The following is a 20,518-nucleotide window of genomic DNA, read 5'->3' as shown; positions in this document are numbered from 1 at the left end:
TACAGAAAGTCCTGGTAAGGATGGAAAAGCCAGTCCAACGCTGGTGACTGGGAAAGCTCAGTGCACTCACTATCAACACAGGATTCCTTTTAATGCCAACCCCGAATGTTAAAATAAAATAAATAAAAATAAATATTTATTTGTAGTATGTAATATAAATTAAATAGATAAAAATGGACAGATGCCTCTTTCCAAGAGGGAGTCAGGGATGCAGGCAGATGGTGGAAGGCAGGACACAGAGCACCCAGAACGACGATCTTAGAGAACAGGAATCCGGGGCCCATGAGGAGAGAGAGTCACGTTCTCCTTTGCTAAAGAATCTAGAAAGCTCCTCAGATGCAGAGGTCCCTTTCTATAAGAAGTCTACCTTCAAGGCCTGGCTGGAGAGTATGTGAATCGGTTAAGTCATCTGCATCACGGCACTTAAGGTTCCTAACCTCATGAACGGCCAGTGATCAATGCAACAGCATGGGGTGGGGCGGGAGGCCACTCTCGGGCATTTGCATTCCGTCGGAAATGCCACCAGCCCACCGTCTGGACTGCAACACAGGCATTCCGCTCGGACAGATGCCTCAGGGTTAAGAAACGTTCACGTGAGGAACTAAGTGGGCATGCCTGTTTCTACAAGAAGCTCTACCAGACCAAGGCCAAGGAGCTCACGGGGGGGAAAAGCAATAAAATACATCCTGCAAAGTCAAAAAAGAGAAGAGCCTCATGACAAAGTGACACCCATACCAACGTCACGACTGAACAGGAGGGATGATGGCAGTGAAAAAGGGACACATTCACTAAAAACAAGCACCTCTTTTCAGAAATAAGAATCTTCCTGCCAAACGCAAAACGTCAAGCACAAATAAAATGATCAAATCTGTAAGCGTTCCCCTTCCCCCCCTGCAGTCACCAGCTCACCTGCAACAAGACACCTTCCAGGTAGGGGCTGATGAAGTGCGGCAGGGTCTCAGCCACCTTCTGCAGGGCCACCAGGGCGCTGAGCAGGTAGACCTCGCCCGAGGCCAGGTCGCGGGTGCGCCTCATGGTTGTCAGCAATGGCGGCATCAGGCTGGAAAGAAAGGGCACAAGTTTCTTTGAGGAGAACGGAGCAGAAGTCACTCTGAAAAAATCCAAAGGACTGTGTCCGTTACATCTCTGACGTCCCACAAAACGTCTACACGGTTTACGTGACCGAGAGCGAGAGCTCTCCCAGTGCCCACAGTACTGACACAACGTCACCTTAAATCATAACACCACCTTGCAGTTTAACACTTGCTGTGTGTCGGGCAAAAAAGCCCTGCACGCACTGCCCCGCGGGCATCCTGTGAGGTTGGTGCTACCTCAGTTTGTAGACGGCAAAGCTCTAACAGGCTGCGTAACCCTGGCGAGCTGGCGAGGCTGCACGCTGGCAAACACCAGAGCCAACGAGAGATCCAGAAGCGGCCACTTCTGGCGCGGCCAGCACCTGGCAGCTGTGGCCCAACCGGCTGGGCCCCTCTACGAAGCAGTGTTGTCACCTACTGCTTCCGAGGAACGCTGGTCAAAGGGGAGCAAAAACTGGGGGACAATACACATCAGGTAAACGAGAATGTTATTATTTTCCAGTTTGAAGAAAAGGTCACTTCTCTAACAAATCTAATTTTATGAAACTTCTACTGACACTCGGGAAAAAGTCACTAAGGTTTTCTTTTCCAGCTGATACCAGAAACCTCGTGCGGTGGTCTTGTGTCCGGTCCCCTCGACATACCTGGGGAGCTGAGGGATGGCCAGGGCTTCCAGCGTGGAGATCACCTCGGCCACACACAGCAGGGCACCCCCCAGGACATTCTTCTCCTCCTTTGTTCCTAGAGCAATCAGCCTCACGGCGGTGTTCAGCACAGGGACAAAAGGCTCTGGATTTTCTGCACCAAAATTCTTGCATAAAAGCTTTAAGGTGTATAAAGCTGTCTGTCTGTTTATTGGTTGTTCTTCTAATGTCTTTCTTTTATGCTTCACCATGGCCACAAGGACTGGGACCAGTTCCAGGAAATGGTAAACCTGAAAAAGACAGCCAAACTTCCCAAATAATTAAAGCCGCAAACAAAATGCTAGTCCTTTTCTCCATTTTTACTGCTTGAGACTGCCTAAATGGAGATCAGACCAAGACGTCCTACGCCACACGATTAAACACAAGCGACCTTTTCTCCATCTGCTTTACTTACCAATAAATGGACGCATGTGCTTGCCACCAATTCTGTATTTACATAAAGCACCCTACCCGTGTGGAGTGAAAGAGGATTAGAATCGTGCTAAAGTTAAGGCAACATATGGTCCGTATTAAGCAAGAATACTGCTAGGGTGCAATTCCACTCTAAGAGCTCTTATAACACGTATATACGTGGCTCCTATCAGAATTAGCATCACATTTTAAACATACACACATCACAGCACTGTATTTGGATAATAATATACTTATTTAAATTGTACCACTGGAGAAACTTCAAGCAGTTAAATGCAGCTCTGATAAAGCGAAGAATGGGAAATGGGTCTGTAGCACAGTCTTGACTTACAATTTTCTTCTTCCAGGAAGTTTTCTGCTGTAGTTTGTTGTTCAAAAGATCCAAAGCTTTCCGGCGAACAGACGGCAGTGGGTTCTCCAGCAGCCCTCTGATCACAGGGATGAAGGTTTCTGTGGGCAGCAAGGCATTGACCTACACAGCAGTTTTACATTTAACAAAAAAGGAAAATAAAAAATACAAAAGGGAAGATGACTCATTTAAGACAGACTTCCATTCGCTGCACACCTTCTAGGTACGAGGCATTTTCACTCACTATCTAGTTGTTACACTAACCTTTTAGGGAGGCATTACTAACCACATTTATCAAACAAACAACAACAAAAGGATGCTCACGCTAAGTGAACTGCTCAATGCCATGGAGCTAAGCAATTCAGCTAGATCTTAAACAGTGGTCTTGGCCAGTGATTTTACTGATGAACTAGAAGCTCCACTGAATAGGTATCTTTTATTCCACTTGAATAAAGCGAACATTATATAGCAGGACAGGAATCAATATTTAAAGCATCATATTTATTGAGGCACATGTTCTCATAATTGGTAGGGAAACAACTGTTTTCCAGATAAAATGATCTCCAGTCATCAAGAGATTCTTTTCCAAGAAAAATCTGGGCTGCTTTCTGTTAAGCTATTGCTAAGTTTACTCTTAAAGTAAAACTTTGTTAAATAACTTTACAATGACATTGAACAGCAACAAAACACAGAAGACAGGGAGAAATAAACACCCACCTTGTCCAGCATGTCATAAGCTTTACTGAGGAGTGCTCGCCAAAACTTCCCAGTGAGCTTGTCCGCGTTTCTTTCCATGGACTGCGCTACAGCATTAATGTAGCCAAGAACCATTTCTAGCAACCTGAAACACAGGAGACCCATAAGAGAGTCTTGTGTACTATTCTTCCAGCTTTTTGATTAAAAGTTTGAAATTATTTCCAAATACGAATTTTAAAAAGTAACATACCTCTGTTCAAGGCCTGTCAACACCTGAGGACCGCCACTTTCAACTACCTAATTTTTAAAGAAGGCATCATTAGAACAATGTGACAGCCGATGATGAAAAATCATTTGAAGTGCAACAAAACATCGGAGACCAACCCACTCACTCCCCAGTGTTTTCTGACATTACAATTTAATCAGGTCCAGATCACCCCTGTCATACTGTAATAACTCCATTTCCCTTAATTTAATTAGTCCTTTCACTTATTTTGATTACATTCTGTAGATATTCATACTATCTGTAAAGTACTACAAAGATTCAGAAAAATACAGCAAACGATTAACACCTATTAGTTTTCTGAAGTGCTAGTCTTTTGTTAGCCCATATCTAATTTTAAGATATTAAACTTAAGGACACAGCTGTAGTCCCCTCTGTATCGTTCCCTAATCCCAATCTCCTTCCACCCCAAGCCCCACAAACTTGAATCTGTGGCTGACTGTTATCAAAGAGTAGGTATCAGCCGGCAACATGCTTTCTTGATTATATTAGACTGTTGAGATCTATCTATGGTAACTCATGTTGTTCTAGTTCATTCGTTTTAAATGCACACAGTATTCCTCTCCATGTACCACGACTTATTTATTCATTCCCCTCTCTTGGTAGATATTTAGTTTTATGGCCCTTTTTTCCCCCTTTAGTAACAGTGCTAAAAAAGAACTTTTCTCCTTGAGCATCTAGGCAAGTTTTCGTAGAGAAAGGAAACTGCCAGACAGCAGGGGTGAGCATCTTCACTTTGAACAGACACTGCCCTGCACTTTCTGAAGTGGCTGTACCAACTCCTGCTACCCATCACTGTACAGAAATGACTGTGTCCCCCCAGCTTTGCCACTTCTTGTATTAACAACTTTAAACTTCCTGCCAGTTTGATTAACAGCATGGTGGTATCCTCTATAATCTGAATTTTCCTTCTTACTAGGGAGGTTGTTTCGTCACATTGGCCATTTGTGATTCCTCTTCAATGAATTCATATTCTTTGCCAGTTGTTCTAACGGAAACGGATGCTTCTTGATTTATAAACAGCAATACCCTTCTTTTAGTCTGTGGCTTTCTTTTCATTTTGTTTATGGTGGCTTTTGGTTGAAGTTCTTAAGAAATTCTTTTCCACCCTCCAGTTACAACGATGTTTTTCCCTTGGTTTTCTTCTCAACATGCTAAGTACTTCTCTTCACACTGAAGTTTTTAATCCACCTAAAACTGTCTTTTGTTTATATATGAGATCAGTCTTTCTTCCCCTCACTTGGAAAACAAACCGTGCCAGCTCTAGTTCTTGGACATTTTTCTCTCCCCACTGCCATGTGGTGCTACCAGCCATGGAGCACGTTTCTTACATCACATGGGTGTGTCTGCCTGATGTCCAGTCACACTGATCCACCCACGTGCTTGGGAAGCACCACCATCCTCAGCAAGCCTGCTTGACACAGAGCAATGTCTACACTGATCACTCTCAAGTGAGCTTGCTGAGCTAATTACCAGTTCTACAAGTTCATCAATTCTCTTTTTTTCTGATTCTTACACTTCTTTTGCTGAGTAGGAATAGTGACAGAGGGCACCTTTGTTCCAGACTTTAACAGGCACATGTTAATGTCTCATCATGAAGTGTGCTGTAAACCACAGGCTTCTGACGGATGTCTTTATCAGGCCGAGGAGTTCTGTCCATCTCACAATGGTGAGGATTATTTTTCTGAAATCACGAATAAGTGCTGGATTCACTAAATTCTTTCTCTAAATATTTCAATGATCATAGGTTTCCCCCTGGATCTGTTCATGCATTGTAACAGAAACAGAATACAGATATTTGCATGCTCAGCCATTCTTACGTTCCTGGTCATGACCCTGGATCCTCCTTTCTGTTTCTTTATTTCTTCATTTTGTTTCTGTATTTCCTTCTTTCTCTCTCTAAAGTTTAGCACACAAACAGAAAGGTGCACGAATCATGTGTGTAGAGCTCACTATACTTGGGTAAAGAAACAGCATGTTATCAGCACCTCAGAATCCCTCTCCTACTTGACCCTGCCCTTTCCTCCTTCCCAAAGACAAGATACTGTCGTTACGTCTAAAACCACAGGTGTGTTCTGCCTGTTTCTGAACTTCATACAACCGGAATCACAGGATGCACTCCTCTGTGTCTGCCTTCTCTCCTTCGATGTTATGCTGATGAGAGTCACCAGATGGCTGTGTGTCACTGAGGTTCACCCACGTCCAGCTATGACGAGACGCTCTGTCCACTCCACTGATGATGGACACTTGGGTTGTGGCCAGTTCTGGGCACCATGAACAATGCTACCACAAACATTCTTGTCGATGTCTTTTGGTGCACATGTTCACACACTTCTGCGGGTATACACCACTTGAGAACAGAACTGCTGAGCCACAGGGTTCACGTATATACAATCTTAGTAGATCGTGCCCAACGGGTGTTCATGTTGAGGTGAAGGGCACTATCTGTTTCTATTACAGGCATGCCTCACGTTTTCATGAGAGACTTGCCAAGCTGTTTTTACTAGCCTAAAACACAGTTCCTTCAGAAAAAGCAAACACATTTAAAGAACATCTCACCTTTCTGATAAAATTATTGGAAGCCAGGAGCTGAGACATGAAGGACACTGACAAAAACTTAAAATGCCGCAGCTGCTTGCTAGTGTGAGCATCTATGTTAAAAACCTGGAGCATTTCTTCTTGTGATTCGCTCTTGTAAGATACTGATATGGGAAGGGTTTCTGAAAAAGAGCAACAAAACAAGTGTCCTCACTCATCTTCGACCTGATTCTTTGGTATATAGGTACAGACATAATGAGCAGGGTAATTTGAATTTGAATTCAAAATTGAATCCCACATTCAAATGCATACAATTTTTAGAGAGAAATTTGTTACTCTGTTATACACATAATATACAATATGTATGTTATTATACATATGCACGTGTATATATAATTTGTTATACCCAGTTTTTCCTCTTCTAAACCAGTGAAAGATAGGAGTATATTTACCAAGAAAGTACCCAAACAGCCCTGAGAATAGAGTATGTAAGACAAATCCAAACAAACAAAAAACAAACAAATAGAAAACAAAGATACTGCAAAAGGAGTCTGAACTGGCTCCATGCCCCATTTCCGAAGCTGCAGAGACATTTACTTTCATGGCCCACAACAGGCTAAAGGAGGGTCATCCCTTGCCTTCAACATTTAACTCTAAAAGCTGCAGATGTCTGTCCTAAAACTCTGTAGAATCCCACATTCAAATGTATCAAATATGAAAGGGGTTGGGGTGCCATGGCTGGCGGTCCGTGGTGGGCCACTTAAAAACCACCGTCCTAGAGAGTGACTCAGAATGAAGGCTTCGTCCTCAGCACGTCACCACACACAGCTCACCGGCGCCTCCCAGCTCTGTCCCTCCCAAACCCGGCCAAGCAGGGCAGACAAAGTAAACGACCGGTCACCCAGACAACAGTCCCTGTGGAGTCTTCAGACCCTGTTTTTTTTTTTTTTTTTGCGGTACGCGGGCCTCTCACTGTTGTGGCCTCTCCCGTTGCAGAGCACAGGCTCCGGACACGCAGGCTCAGCAGCCACGGCTCACGGGCCCAGCCGCTCCGCAGCATGTGGGATCCTCCTGGACCGGGGCACGAACCCGTGTCCCCTGCATCGGCAGGCGGACTCTCAGCCACAGCACCACCAGGGAAGCCCAGACCCTGCTTTCTAATGTACCTCACTGTTCTGCTCCAAAGGGCAGAGAACTAAGAACAGTCAACACGTCAGCCCTTTCTTAAGCCAACCTCATTGGTGCTGCAATTAGTGGAATTTTCTTCGAGACCCCTACGTGGTAAAATTTTCAGATTTAGTTACCACTGCTGTGGTACCTGTTTTGTTTTTCTTCTTATAAAGGTCTTCACGGGAACTCTCTGGTGGGCCAGCGGTTAGGACTCTGCGCTTTCACTGCCGTGGCCCAGGTTCAATCCCTGGTTGGGGAACTAAGATCCCTCAAGCCGCACGGCATGGACAAAAAAAAAAAAAAAAAAAAGAAAAAAAAGCTTCACATTTTAAGGGGAAACTAAGATACAGCTAATAAGATGCTGCTAACTTGCTATCACTTTACCATCAATTCATCCCAGACACTTGGAACACTCCACAGCCCACACATCAGCACAGAGGTCTGAAAGCCAACGTGTGAGGAACAGCAAGCAGAAATCCCACTTACTGTTTTCCATAAACATTTGAGAAGGTAACAACTGTATGCCCGAATAAAAATTACTAACTTACTTAAAAAAAAAATCCTTCTAGGGCTTCCCTGATGGTGCAGTGGTTGACAGTCCGCCTGCCGATGCAGGGGACACGGGTTCCTGCCCCGGTCCGGGAAGATCCCACATGTCGCGGAGCGGCTGGGCCTGTGAGCCTTGGCCGCTGAGCCTGCACGTCCGGAGCCTGTGCTCCACAATGGGAGAGGCCACAACAGTGAGAGGCCCGCGTACCGCAAAAAAAAAAAAAAAAAAAAAATCCTTTTAAAGACACACCATGGGTTCTGAAGACAAGCTGCGTTACCTTCTGCCTCTCTCAAGCTTCCAGATTAAACAGTAATTAACATCGGACTTAATGCCCACCTTCTTTTTCCTCTGGCAGCTTCATTAAGTACTCAAGGATATTCATCAAGCTTTGGATCTGATGCTGGACACTAAATTCACAACAGACTGAAATCCAAAATTCAGTGTCTGCCTCTAAAATAGCATCCTGTGTAGAGGAGAGAAATAGGTCATAAACTGTACCTCTCAAATTTACGTTACTTAGTAAGTACAAATAAGGGAAACGTTTTAAAAATACTTCTTAGCACACAAAGCCACTCCACGCTGTTCCTTATGGTCACGTGTATGACCAGAGGAATCAGGTACTGAGCTTCTTACATAAAAAAGCCAATTTATGAGAATTATGAGGCATAATTCCAGGATAAACTGCATTATGATATCTGGCAGAAATGAACATATTACTTTACTTGGAGTAGGTTCTAGATCTATTCCTGGATCCCACGTCTAAGAAGCCATTTAAAAACAGCCCTGGACGTGTAACTTCTGCCCTCATCTCTCTTCAAAACAGGGCTCTTCAAAACTGTCACCTGCATCTCACTGACTTCAGTGACACCGACCCTCATCCCCTGCCCCCTAAAATGCCTTCAAAACCATGTTCAAGAGACAGTTTAATTCCTGTACAGCTATACTCTTTGGGGCTTAATTAAAATACACCCACCCAGCACGGCACCAGCCTAGTTTCTTAGAAAAGTCAAGTCACCCTCAGGAGAAGCCCTGTTGCTCCTGAGGGTATTCAGTGCCTCAGGCTCTGGAAGCAATTTCAAAGAATGCTAGAAACACCTTTAAAAGCCCTTCTGAGCACACACTGTTAAGTAGTGCACACTAAGCATCACCAGCCTCATGTTTAAAGTGGAAAGTAACACAAAATCTGTGTGAAACACCCCCTTTTCCTGTCACTGCGCCCTACGCTCTGACCTTTTCTCCGAAGGCAGCCACCAGCACTGTTTTAGTGACATACTGTTCAAAGAGCAGGAGGAGGAGAACCCAGAGGAATCTCTCTGCGCCCAGTGTGCCAACAAGCTGGATGAGGACAGGCAGGCGCCTGTGCTCGGGCACGTGGGGCAGCGCGTCCACGAACACGTTCATGATCTTGACCACGATGTCCTCCACGTTCCTCGTGACTTCTGCAGAGTCGCCACCATCAGACTGCAGGACAGCAAGCAGGGACAGTAAGTAGAAGCAAATAACCCTCCGTGAGACGAGCTATAAGTAGACACGAAAAGGCCTTCAGATGTGCCCCCAAAAGGTTATCAAAGGAATTCTAATAATCAAAGCCCAATCGGTAAGTATTCAAGGAGTATATAGATTATGTCCTGGGCACTCTGTGGCCCTGAGGGGACTACAAAGTGCAAGGCATGAGCACTTCCCCAAAGGAGATGTATCATCTCCACGAGACACAGTACACTTGTGAAAGGGTAACAGGAGGCACTAGATGGCAGATGCCAGAGTCGGGCCCTGAGAGCAAGGCTGCTCTCAGGCCGCCCTGCAAAATCCAAGCAGGATTTGAGTTGGGCCTCGAGAAGAACGGTTTAATCTGAAAAGCAGAGTGCGGCAAGGCCATCAGCTCCCTGCTGCTTTCAGAATAAAGTTCAAACCACCTGGTATGGGTGCTCAGAAGATAACAGCCTAATGGATGAAATGATGAAGGAACAGACACCTGCATGAATGGCTAGCCTGGTGCCCCTACTTCCACCCGCTTCGGCTCTCCACGTCCCTCACACACACTGCGCACGCCACCCCCAGGCCGGGACTGCCTGCCCTTTCAGGGGGCAAATCCTATCTCCTCTTCAGACCCATTCAAAGTCCACTTCTTAATAAAGTCTGTGTGGTCATCCTGGCCCACGTGGACCTTCCCCTAACCTGAACTCTTCAGTGTTTATCAAATTCCACTGGCATATACCATATTAATGCGTATCGTTATTTTCCTTTTTATAGACGTCTCCTGTAGTGGCTAACTTGCTGGACAGAGAATACCAACCTTATACCAAGATTAAAAGGAGGAGGTGCTGGGTATGGTCATCGCTGAAATGGTCAACAGCATGAGGAAAGACAGTGACAACAGTGGAGGTAAACAGAAAATGCAAGTGGATAGCCATGCCCATTCATGTTCAAGGCTACTCTTTAGTTTCAAAGTCTTCACTCCTTGCCGAGACTAGTCTGGCAGAGACCAGGTCTCACTCATCTCTGCATACTGAGCTCTCAAGGGAATGCTTCGTAAATGTTTGTTGAATTGTATGTTAACACATTTGCTCTAAAACTTCCTATTTCATCGACTTACACAGGGGTCTTATCAAACTGACGCAATGTCCTGAGATACACAGTAAATGTAAATTCACTTTGTCAGAGGAATGTTAAGGCACTTGTATAGTTATACCCTGGCAGTACAGCAGAACCAGCTCAGCATGTTTATAGGTATTTCTGGAAAAGACATTATTTCCAAGATTACTCCTTAGCTTCACCACTCTAAAATTTAAGGGGCATAAATACCTGAGCATTTCAGAAAGGCTTTTCATGTCATGTATTTACCACTACTTGAATTTCATGCTATGTAAAATCTTAAAAATCTTAAAAATCAGAAAAATAACACCAATGATGGTGGAAAGACAGCTTACCTGCAAAAGTGCTGGAATTACCATTTTCACTGTCTTGTTAATAACCTGAAAACTGTAAGTATCATCTAGACGCATCACATTGGCTCCCATAAATGTAAAAATAGACATGATATTGTGTAGAACTTTATCCTGAAAGAAAACACATTTTTCAATATTTTCCATTTTAAGCACATCAAGTACCAAGATTCATTGAACTCAGCAATAAAAAGAAATAACTCAAATTAAAAATAGGCAAAGGATTTGCAAAGACATTTCTCCACAAATAAACAAACGGTCAATAAGCACATGAAAGATGATCAACATCAGTTATTAAGAAAATGCAAAATCCAAATCAGAAGACACCACTTCATACCCACTAGGATGACTATAATAAAAAAGACAATAACAGCTGTGAGGGAGTGGGGACATAGAACCCTCAGACACTGCTTGGTGGGTACAAAATGGTACAGACGCTCTGGCAAATGGTCTGACAGTTTCTCAGAAAGTTAAGTTGGCATATGACCCAGCAATTCCACTCCTATTGAAAATACTGAAAAGATGTTCACACAAAATCTCCTATACGAGTGTTCACAACAGCGTAATTGTTAACAGCCAAAAAGTGGAAACAACTTAAATGTCCGTCAACTAATGATAAACAAAATGTGGTATACACGTACAATGGTATATTATCCAGCCATAAAAAGAATACTGATTCAAGCTTCAAAACGGATGAACCTTGGAAACATTACATGAAGTGCAAAACAGACACAAAAAAGGCCATGTACTATAAGATTCCATTTACAGGAAACGTCTAGGATAGAGAAGGTAGATCAGGGTTGCTGGTGGTAAAGGAAACAGGCAGCGAATGCTAATGCATACGGGGTTTCTTTCTGGGGCTGATGAAAACGTTTAGGAAGTACATAATGGTGATGATTGTACAATTCTGTGAATAAAGTAAAACCACTGTACACTTTAAATGGGTGGCATTTAACTATATATTCATATGGCATATGAACTATATTTCAATAAAAACAAAAGAAAAATATCAATGATTCTTAATTTTTTCTGGATTATCAACCCCTTTGAGATCTACTGACTCTACACCAAGGGGAAAAAAAATCCATACACATTAAATCTTGCATATGATTTTAGTAGATTAAGAGACCCGCTAAAGGTCATGGAGAACCAACTCCAGGTTAAGTACATCTGACCTAAATCCCCTACATGAAAATAATTTCAATCTCTTCAAAAATTTTTAAATGACGTATTTCTATAAGGAACACGATTTCTTTAAGTGAGGTACTTTATAATCAAATTAATTTTAAGTCACTGGTTGAAAGCTGTGTGAGGATTACCTGAGGATTCACGGGATTTTTTCCAAATAACACTAATACCACCACTTATTGGATAGCTACATTGCACCTAGCACTGTGCTAAGTGCTAACAATAAATTATCCAATCCCATTCTCACAACAATCCTACGAAGAAGGTTACTATTATTCTCCACTTCACAAAAAGGGGAACCAAAGCTTAGCAAGATCAATCAGCTTACTGTCTCAGCTATTAAAGAAGCAGGGCCAAGAGTCCCATCAGCGCTGTAAGATCCAAAATGTCCACTGAATTCAGAACAGTGCAGGCCTACGCATTTCCACAGAAAAAAATATCTGCGTAAGTCTTAAATTAACACTTACAGGAAATATTCCAGCAACAGTACCCAAAAGTAAAAGGGCATGGTGATGGGTCTGAGGCATCTCGGAAACGCGGATGCACTGAACTATCAATTCCACGTTGAACTTCTCCTCATCGAGAACATCTACAGGGCGAGAAATAAAATATCTCTAAGTGGTAGGTACATTCATACTCAGAGTAGATAATCCTTCCCCCCTTTCCTTCCAACAAAGTACACACCTTTTGGTATTTTGCCGCCATCTAGAGAGAGTTTTTGGCAGATGTTAAGCAAACAACTTAGAATTAACTGTTTGGTGTATTCCATACTTCCCTGCTCCGGTGGCAAAGGCTCTAAACACCTTCAGGATGCCCGGAAGAGAAATGATGGGAAATGAAAGAGTTGTACAATTTCAGTGCTGCATTAATGACCACTGTCCAGAACACATATTAAATAAACATTTAATTTAAAATAAAACATTAACATTAAACATTTAATGTTAATAAAATATTAACATTAAACATCAAGTCTAGAGCCTGCACTCTAAAGCCCACAAGCCACAACTACTGAGCCCGCATGCCACAACTACTGAAGCTCACGTGCCTAGAGCCCCCACGTGCCACATCTACAGAAAGCCTGCGAGCAGCAACCAAGACCAAACGCAGCCAAAAATAAATAAATAAACTTATTAAAAAAAACAAAAAACATCAAGTGTATGAACATGATGTAAGATTTCTAACTCTGATTCTTCTAGTGCAGGCAGGCGCTTATGTCACATTACCTCTCCTCTCTATTGCACCTTCCATCAACCTATTTTAAATCTCCTTAGAGGACAACCTTGAGAATTACTTTCTTTTTGGACGAGAGCACACATCCGCGATGCAATGCATACACTATGGCTATCTAATAACGCACACCTACCGAAAAAATATAGCGGGCGTCACACTATATCCTTAAATACAAGTAATGATGCCCCCGGGGACATGGTGTTGAAAGTGAGGAAGGAAAGTAGGCTGGAGAAAGCACTCATTTATTACGTAATACAGGATGAGGGTTAGTTTCGGGCCCTGGCAACGGGTTCCTATAACCATTCTTTAAATCTTTCAACTATAGTATTCAACTTGCTCTATTTTACAGACTAGCTAAGCAAGAAGAGAATGTGAAAAGAGAATGTTAAATAAAATAAGATGGGCAAGAATTAGAATCTCATTCTCTCACAGATCAAAGCCAAGTGTCATTACCTTGAGAGCAGGTTAAAAAGAGTCGGTATCAATATCTGAGGACTTTTGAGTTTCTTTTTGTGCTGCAGTAATTCTAGGATGAGGGTTGCTCTTTGCCAGTAAGAACCTCCAACTTCCTGAACAGATTCTAGATCTTGTGATTTTCTGGGAAACAGACAAGACAAAAAGTTAGAAGAGCAAACATTATCAACGCTAATAAGTAAAAATTACTGTATCCAATTATGCCCAATTGATGGGTATCAAAAAATCACAATGGTTCCAAAACATCCAAGGCCTGGGGGACAACAATGTTCTCACTGCATTCATAGCTCTTACTTCTGCTGCATTTTCTGCCTCCTTGTTTGCTGAATTGTGCCTAAGGACTTAGTTTTATCTGGTGACTCCAGTTCTATTCTGACTTGTTCAGCATTAACGGAAATCTGCAATATGAAGGAAGAATGGGTGATAACAGGATTCCATGGGTTAAAATTAGAGCAGTTTACGTTGATTCAAACAGATACAACGAACATGTTTCTGTCCCCTTTGTCCCCCTACAACCCTACAGCCCAGCCCAATCCCCAAAGACAAATATCATTGACAATTTTTTATGTATTCTTTGGGAAATTTTCCATATACCAACAGCTCTATAAAGATTAAACACAGACACATACACAAACACACACACACACACTCTCTCTCTCTCTCTCACAGAGGAGCATATTATGTACACTGCTCTGTGCCTTAATTTGTTCCACTTAACTCATCTTAGAAACCTAAGTAATTATGTTAAAATTCTGAAAACTGCAGAATCTGGATACTAAGACTTTACCACACTATTATCTATTTTTGTGAAAGTACTTTCCTAAAAAAGCACAACAAAGCAAAACACTGAGTAACTAGGTGGTTATTCTGATCTACAGCTAGGTTTCAATATACATATAAACCAATGAGCAGATTCTCAGTTCCATTCTATATGTCATTAAACAGCTACTGAAATCAAGCAGAACAGTCCATGACCAGCTGAACATGAAGCCGCCGTTCACTCCTGTTCTTGCATAAGAGGGAGATCCTCCCTAATGAGTAAGATCCAACCTAACATACACCCTACGTGTTCAAGACTATAATTATTTCATACAATAAAAATAATGATGAAGACTTATAACGTTGATTTTGCACTTCTCTGTGACCTCCTTTTCCATGATTCTGGTTGATGGGAACATCTGACTTCCTAAAAGCATTACAAAATGGAGGAAGCTTAAACATGGTGTTACTTGGAAGAGAGTAAACATCAATAAACAAATGGCAGGAAGTTTGCAACTCACCCCTTTAAAAACACTGCTAACAGTCTGAGCACAATGAGAGTTTCTACAGCTCACCAATAAATCAAACAATGTGCACAAAAGCTTCTGCTGAACCTTTTCATCTGAAATAGCTGCAAAAAATGGCTTCGTAATCTAGAGGCAGAAAAAAGGCAACTGAGATAAATGAACAAACTTCAATTCCAAACATGATCTTTCTATCATTCTCTTTTACAATGTGAAATTGGTCTCCATTTTGTCAGTTTAAATGACTCATGTACATCATTCAGTTTTGCAAAATGGGTCAAATATATCATATTCCTTTAAGATATGCCCAGTCTATTTTCTTGAAGTAAAACATTACAGATTTTTGAAAGCCTGAACGTGCTTTAGTTTCTGATAGAAATCACTGACCTTTTCGAGGGCTGTAATCTGAACGGTTGGCATTCCTGTGCAAAGTTCCTTTGTTGTGTGCATAGCTTTTATAAATATATCTAGACTCTTCGGGTCCTTATGTAAAAGGGAAGCTGAATACTCATTATATTTTCCCAGAATGAGATGCAGAGCAATGACCTCATCTTTCAGGACAACTGTGGGCTCCTTCTGGATCTTTTCTAACAGTTGCTCAATCATAGGCAACAGCTGAGAAAGCACCATCTAAAATAAAGTATGGAAAATTTATTAGTAAATAGTTATCTATATGGATACAAGTTTTTGCTTGTTGTACAAAGATATCCAAAGATATGCTGCAAGACTGGAAGCTTAGCCTGGAGAAAAAAACCCAATAAAATAATGACCTCTTAAGACACAGGGATAGCTATTAATCCAACTAAAGCACCCAGGTCCCCTCTGACAGTTCAGTCTATAACAGTCAAAAGCTCCAAACCCTTTAGAGATGACAGGAAAAATAATCTGTGAGCATCCTAACACTTTCTGAAAACAGGAAATACAAACTAAAGTTTTGGACTATAAAAATAAATTTTAGTTTTTCTACACTACATTTCCAATGCTGTGCAATTAATATTAATTCAAATTATGTATCTGAAGTCTTTAATAACTCAACCAGGAGTCAGCAAATTATGGCTTGCAGGCCAAGTCCAGAGGATCATCTGTTTTTGTCAATTTTGTTTACTGAAACACAGGCATGCTCATTTGTTTACATACTGTCTGAGGCTGCTTTTGCAATACAATGGCAGAGCTAAGTGGCTGCAACACATTCTGTATGGCCCACAGAGCCTAAAATATTTACTACTTAGTTTTTTACAGACCAAGACTGTCAATTCCTTGTTTATACCAGGGAGGACACAGAGCTGATAAAGGCCATCTGTTTGCTTACAACAGGACAATATAATCAAATGGCTTTTACTCCATTTGATCCCTCTTTTAGTTCTTCAAGTTGAAGTCAGTCCAAGAACGGTAAGGTCCACGGGCATTTTTGGAACACGAGGATGAGAAGCAGTTTTTCTGTACCAGCACAAAGCACCAAACAAACATGTGATTCACAACCTCTTCCTTTTGAATCATAGGCTTCCTTGACAACGTAATGAAAGCTTTGGATTCTCCCCACAGAAAAATGTACAGCCACATACATTTTAAAAATGAGTAAATGATTTTGGAATGTGCATAGACTTTTATGTTCAAATATATTATTTTGTGGAGGATTTTCACCTGAAGAACAAACAAAAACTAACAATTTTTCAGCAGTGCATCGCCAGAGTTTTTCCCTGTGTAACTGTAAAATTCATTTAAAATCACATCAATGATGAGACAGGGATAACACACAATTTTAAAATGGAAAGAAACTCACTAATATTTGCTTTTTGTATCCTGTATTTTTCTCCACCTCAACTCTTCCCCCTCCCAAATTAATAAAATGTTCACGTCTGAGTGTATATATGCAACTCTCACAAAGTCTTACACACACATGAGCAGTTACAATAATCTTCAGTAACATCACATGGATTGGACAGCCCACTTAAATTGCACATACCTCACTGCTGACTTCCTGAAGTACTTTCATCAAATCTTTTGCAACATAAGATGGGCAACTATATACACAATAAAGTAGGTTTTTCAAAGTTTCAGACAACTTCTGATGAGATTTCAGCTTCTTTTCTCTCTGTAGTTCCTCAAATAAAGTAGCCAAATCCTAGTATACAAAAAAAAGAAAACCGGATTGGAAAAAAAAAAAGTTACATGTACTACTTATGGAAGATTCTTTCCCAAATGATGTGACACTGCTCATGATTTTCAATACCCTTAATAGGAAAGGGTATCACTACCTATCAGGTAGCTCACTATCAAAAGCTAAACACTGGCCTTTTAGCCAGTAAAAAGATAGCAGAAATGAAACATGGCATTGCTATCTTTTTAAAATGGGGGAAGAAAGATGTGCAGACATTGACATATCAATTTCTAAATTCAATGACTTAGTCAATAAAAATCCCTGCAGGGCTTCCCTGGTGGCGCAATGGTTGAGAGTCCATCTGCCGATACAGGGGACACGGGTTCGTGCCCCAGTCTGGGAAGATCCCACATGCCACGGAGCAGCTAGGCCCGTAAGCCATGGCCGCTGAGCCTGCACGTCCGGAGCCTGTGCTCCGCAAAGGGAGAGGCTACAACAGTGAGAGGCCCACGTACCACAAAAAAAAAAAAAAAAAAAAATCCCTGCAAAGCGGAATGTCAAGAAAGGAGAAAAAGGTTCATGTGTCCACATGGGCACACACACTCTCAATCTTCTTTGCTACTGAGTTTACCTGAGCAACACAGGTGGCATCTGAGGTGATCTCCTCTGCTTTAGGAACCACATGATCTATGACCAGATGAAACTGGGATGCCACTCCGCTGAGGGCCTGGAGACAATGAATGGCAGCCCTACGTACTTCTTTTATGGGGCTTCCCAGATTAATGAGTAGAGATGTCACCACTAAAACCAAAGGGAAAAAAATTTAAGTAACGATTCAAAACATTGAAACAGTATAGAACTTCAATAGTACCAAAGGGTGCATGATGCAAGTTTTCCTCTCAACTCAAACTCCCTCTCTGAAGACCAGTCACTGTTTAATTATTTGTTTTCTATTCTAGAGAAGTGTTAGACATTTTCTGTTATATTCTTTTGAAAACACACAAATGAGACCACAGCATACATATCCTGTTCTGCACCAATGGCTATCACATCTCAATGTATATTGGAAGGGTTTTCCATATAAGTACATACATATCTACATTAAATATCCTTTCAAAACTGTATACAAATGCTCCATTGTATTTTACTTTACTGGTTACTCTATTTTACCTTACTGGTAAAAGTTTAGATTGTTTCTAGTCTTTTGGCATTAAAACTGCTGCAACAAACACCCTGTACATACATCCTTGCACAAGAGTGCAGAGGAAATAACCCATTTGTGCATGATACTTTGCAGATATTTTGTCCTGAATAGATGTTTGTTTTCACTTTCTTTTTGATGCAGAAATTTTATAGCTTTATAGAAGAATTTTTCTTCTAGTTTTACATGCTGCTTTGAAAGGTGCTCCCCACTCTAAAAGAGTTTTAAAAGTATCTACCTCTAGTATTCTACATTTTCTTCTAACACTGAAACTAAGTTTTTTTTAATGTGAAATCTTTAGTTCAGGTGAAATTTTTGTCTAAGGAATAAGGTTGGAGTCAAGCTTCTTTAATGTTTGCAAATGGCTAGCAGATGTCCTGTTTAACAGTCAACCTAAGAACCCCACAGATCTGGGATGTCAGCTTTGTCATTCATACATCTCATCCGTACCTGAAATGTATCTATTTTTGCCAACTATACTTCTAGAACCATGTCCAATAAAAATGATGAATTTAACAGGAATGCTTTTGTTTCGCCAATTACGTGGCAAAAATACTAGCTTTTGATTTGAGAAGTATTTTCATCATGTTACTCCTACTCTGCTGTCACTTAATTAGGAGTAATTACTGATTTTTATCTCATGCCTTTTCAGATCTTTGGACATGATTATATGGGTTTTCTCTAGCCAATTATATAATAGAATACCTTGTTTTGAACCAACTTTGTATTTTTGGAATGAACTCTGGGGAAATGTTTATTTTCTAAAATAATGTTGCTGGACCCAGCAAGTATTTTATTTAGAATTTTTGCATCATTATTAAATACAGCCATCGCCTTTTATCTGTAAGGATGTTGTGCTGGTTTTAGACAAAGAATCTGGAAGCTTTCCTTGGTTCTATGCCCTGCCCACTTCAATAACATTGAAATAACCAGCTTCAAGGACCTGGTAGAAATCAAGTGAATCAGGGTTTTTTGAAGAAAAGTCTCCAGGATAAAGAGACATCTAAATTCCTTCTATGGTAATTAGTTATTTAAGCTTTATTCCATACTATTTACTGGGGCAAATTTTGGTGATTTTTATCTTACTAGAAATGATCCATTCTACATACACTACTTCTGGAATGCTAAGAAAGAGTGTGACAAGCTTTCATACTCTTCCAAGCAGATCATATGAAAGCTGGAAATCCTTCCTGGTCTCCATGACATTAATTTATAAAGTAAAGCCAAAAATGAACAGCTGAGAAGTTGAATTCATACAAAGGGCAGCATCAGGCCAAGACATCTGTTTGCTAAAATTCCCAGTAGAGTGGGGCAGAGCTTTCAGAAAAAGCCAAATTCAAAAACAAAGTACTAACTACTATGGTTACTATGTTCAAGTAAGTTACTGGAACCCAAGGTGGGTTAAACTACATTATTTAAGCAATCAGCTGTTAAGTATGTCCTTCCACTTAAAAAGCTATGTGACTACATTCTCCCAAATAATTTCTTTCAGATTTGAAATAGCATATTTTACATAAAAGCTGAAAAAAATACTTGAGTTTTGCTTTTAAACATGTAGATAAACTTACTATATTGATAAGGCGTAACAAACCAACAGCAGCCTCCAGCTTACAAACATTAAACTCTTATTCATTTAGCAAAGATTTGCTCTATGCAAGCCTGAGCTGGAATACATATTTGCACAGAAAGTAAAAAAACTGGTTAGATTCCCAAGCCACTGACAGAAAGTTAACTCATACAATTACATTAATATTGCAAACCCTTTTTCTTTTGCACAGCATAATATTTTCTTGTAAATATATGAAAACAAATACCAGCCAACACTTCCTAGACTCCTAAGGGAAAAGGTATGGCTAGAAGCTCACTGTGGATTCACAGTGGAGTGCTCTGAGGACAGGTGCAATGAGGAAGCAGCCCTCTACTTGAGACCCTGGGGGACTCTAGTGGTCCTTGAGCTTCCATGAAGAACAGAGTGCATCTCTCCTGTTTTCAGTGGAGTAACTGTGACATACCTAGGCAGCATAAATGCAAAAGTACTTCAGGAAGTGGGGAGATGACAGAAGGCAAGACAGCAGGGGTAGGAAGGGAGCCCGTCTTGCAGCAATACCAGAAGAAAAGTTAGGTCCTTTGGTCATGCTACGTACAAAGAGGCATATATTCCTCAGAAGCCACTGCCTTTGATGCCAAAGGACAGCACATTTCACACCTAATTAGAAAATCTAACTACTTATGACTTCGTATTTTTGAAAACTCGTAAGTTTAACAGTAGACAACTATTTTAATAAACTATGGTATCTCCACACAAAA

The 20,518-nt window shown here is 41.1% G+C and overlaps 1 protein-coding gene across 1 annotated transcript in view; it reads right to left on the bottom strand.

Moving 5' to 3' along the window:
- The window catches only part of HEATR1 (HEAT repeat containing 1), a gene marked incomplete at both ends in the record, with an annotated part of 47,823 nt that overhangs the window by 5,428 nt on the left and 21,877 nt on the right, over positions 1 to 20,518 (bottom strand). The window contains 17 exons of the mRNA XM_079701367.1: positions 910 to 1,060; positions 1,739 to 2,028; positions 2,541 to 2,681; positions 3,276 to 3,399; positions 3,505 to 3,551; positions 6,097 to 6,257; positions 8,132 to 8,258; positions 9,026 to 9,256; positions 10,723 to 10,851; positions 12,393 to 12,514; positions 12,610 to 12,728; positions 13,609 to 13,752; positions 13,924 to 14,027; positions 14,910 to 15,041; positions 15,300 to 15,542; positions 16,876 to 17,034; positions 17,642 to 17,811. Of these exons, the coding sequence (XP_079557493.1) occupies positions 910 to 1,060; positions 1,739 to 2,028; positions 2,541 to 2,681; positions 3,276 to 3,399; positions 3,505 to 3,551; positions 6,097 to 6,257; positions 8,132 to 8,258; positions 9,026 to 9,256; positions 10,723 to 10,851; positions 12,393 to 12,514; positions 12,610 to 12,728; positions 13,609 to 13,752; positions 13,924 to 14,027; positions 14,910 to 15,041; positions 15,300 to 15,542; positions 16,876 to 17,034; positions 17,642 to 17,811 (2,594 nt within the window). The remainder of the gene's footprint in view (positions 1 to 909; positions 1,061 to 1,738; positions 2,029 to 2,540; positions 2,682 to 3,275; positions 3,400 to 3,504; positions 3,552 to 6,096; positions 6,258 to 8,131; positions 8,259 to 9,025; positions 9,257 to 10,722; positions 10,852 to 12,392; positions 12,515 to 12,609; positions 12,729 to 13,608; positions 13,753 to 13,923; positions 14,028 to 14,909; positions 15,042 to 15,299; positions 15,543 to 16,875; positions 17,035 to 17,641; positions 17,812 to 20,518) is intronic.

Source organism: Hyperoodon ampullatus (assembly GCF_949752795.1).
Source record: "Hyperoodon ampullatus genome assembly, chromosome: 1".
Classification (NCBI taxonomy): Eukaryota; Metazoa; Chordata; class Mammalia; order Artiodactyla; family Ziphiidae; genus Hyperoodon; species Hyperoodon ampullatus.
This window is presented reverse-complemented; position numbering and strand designations above follow the sequence as displayed.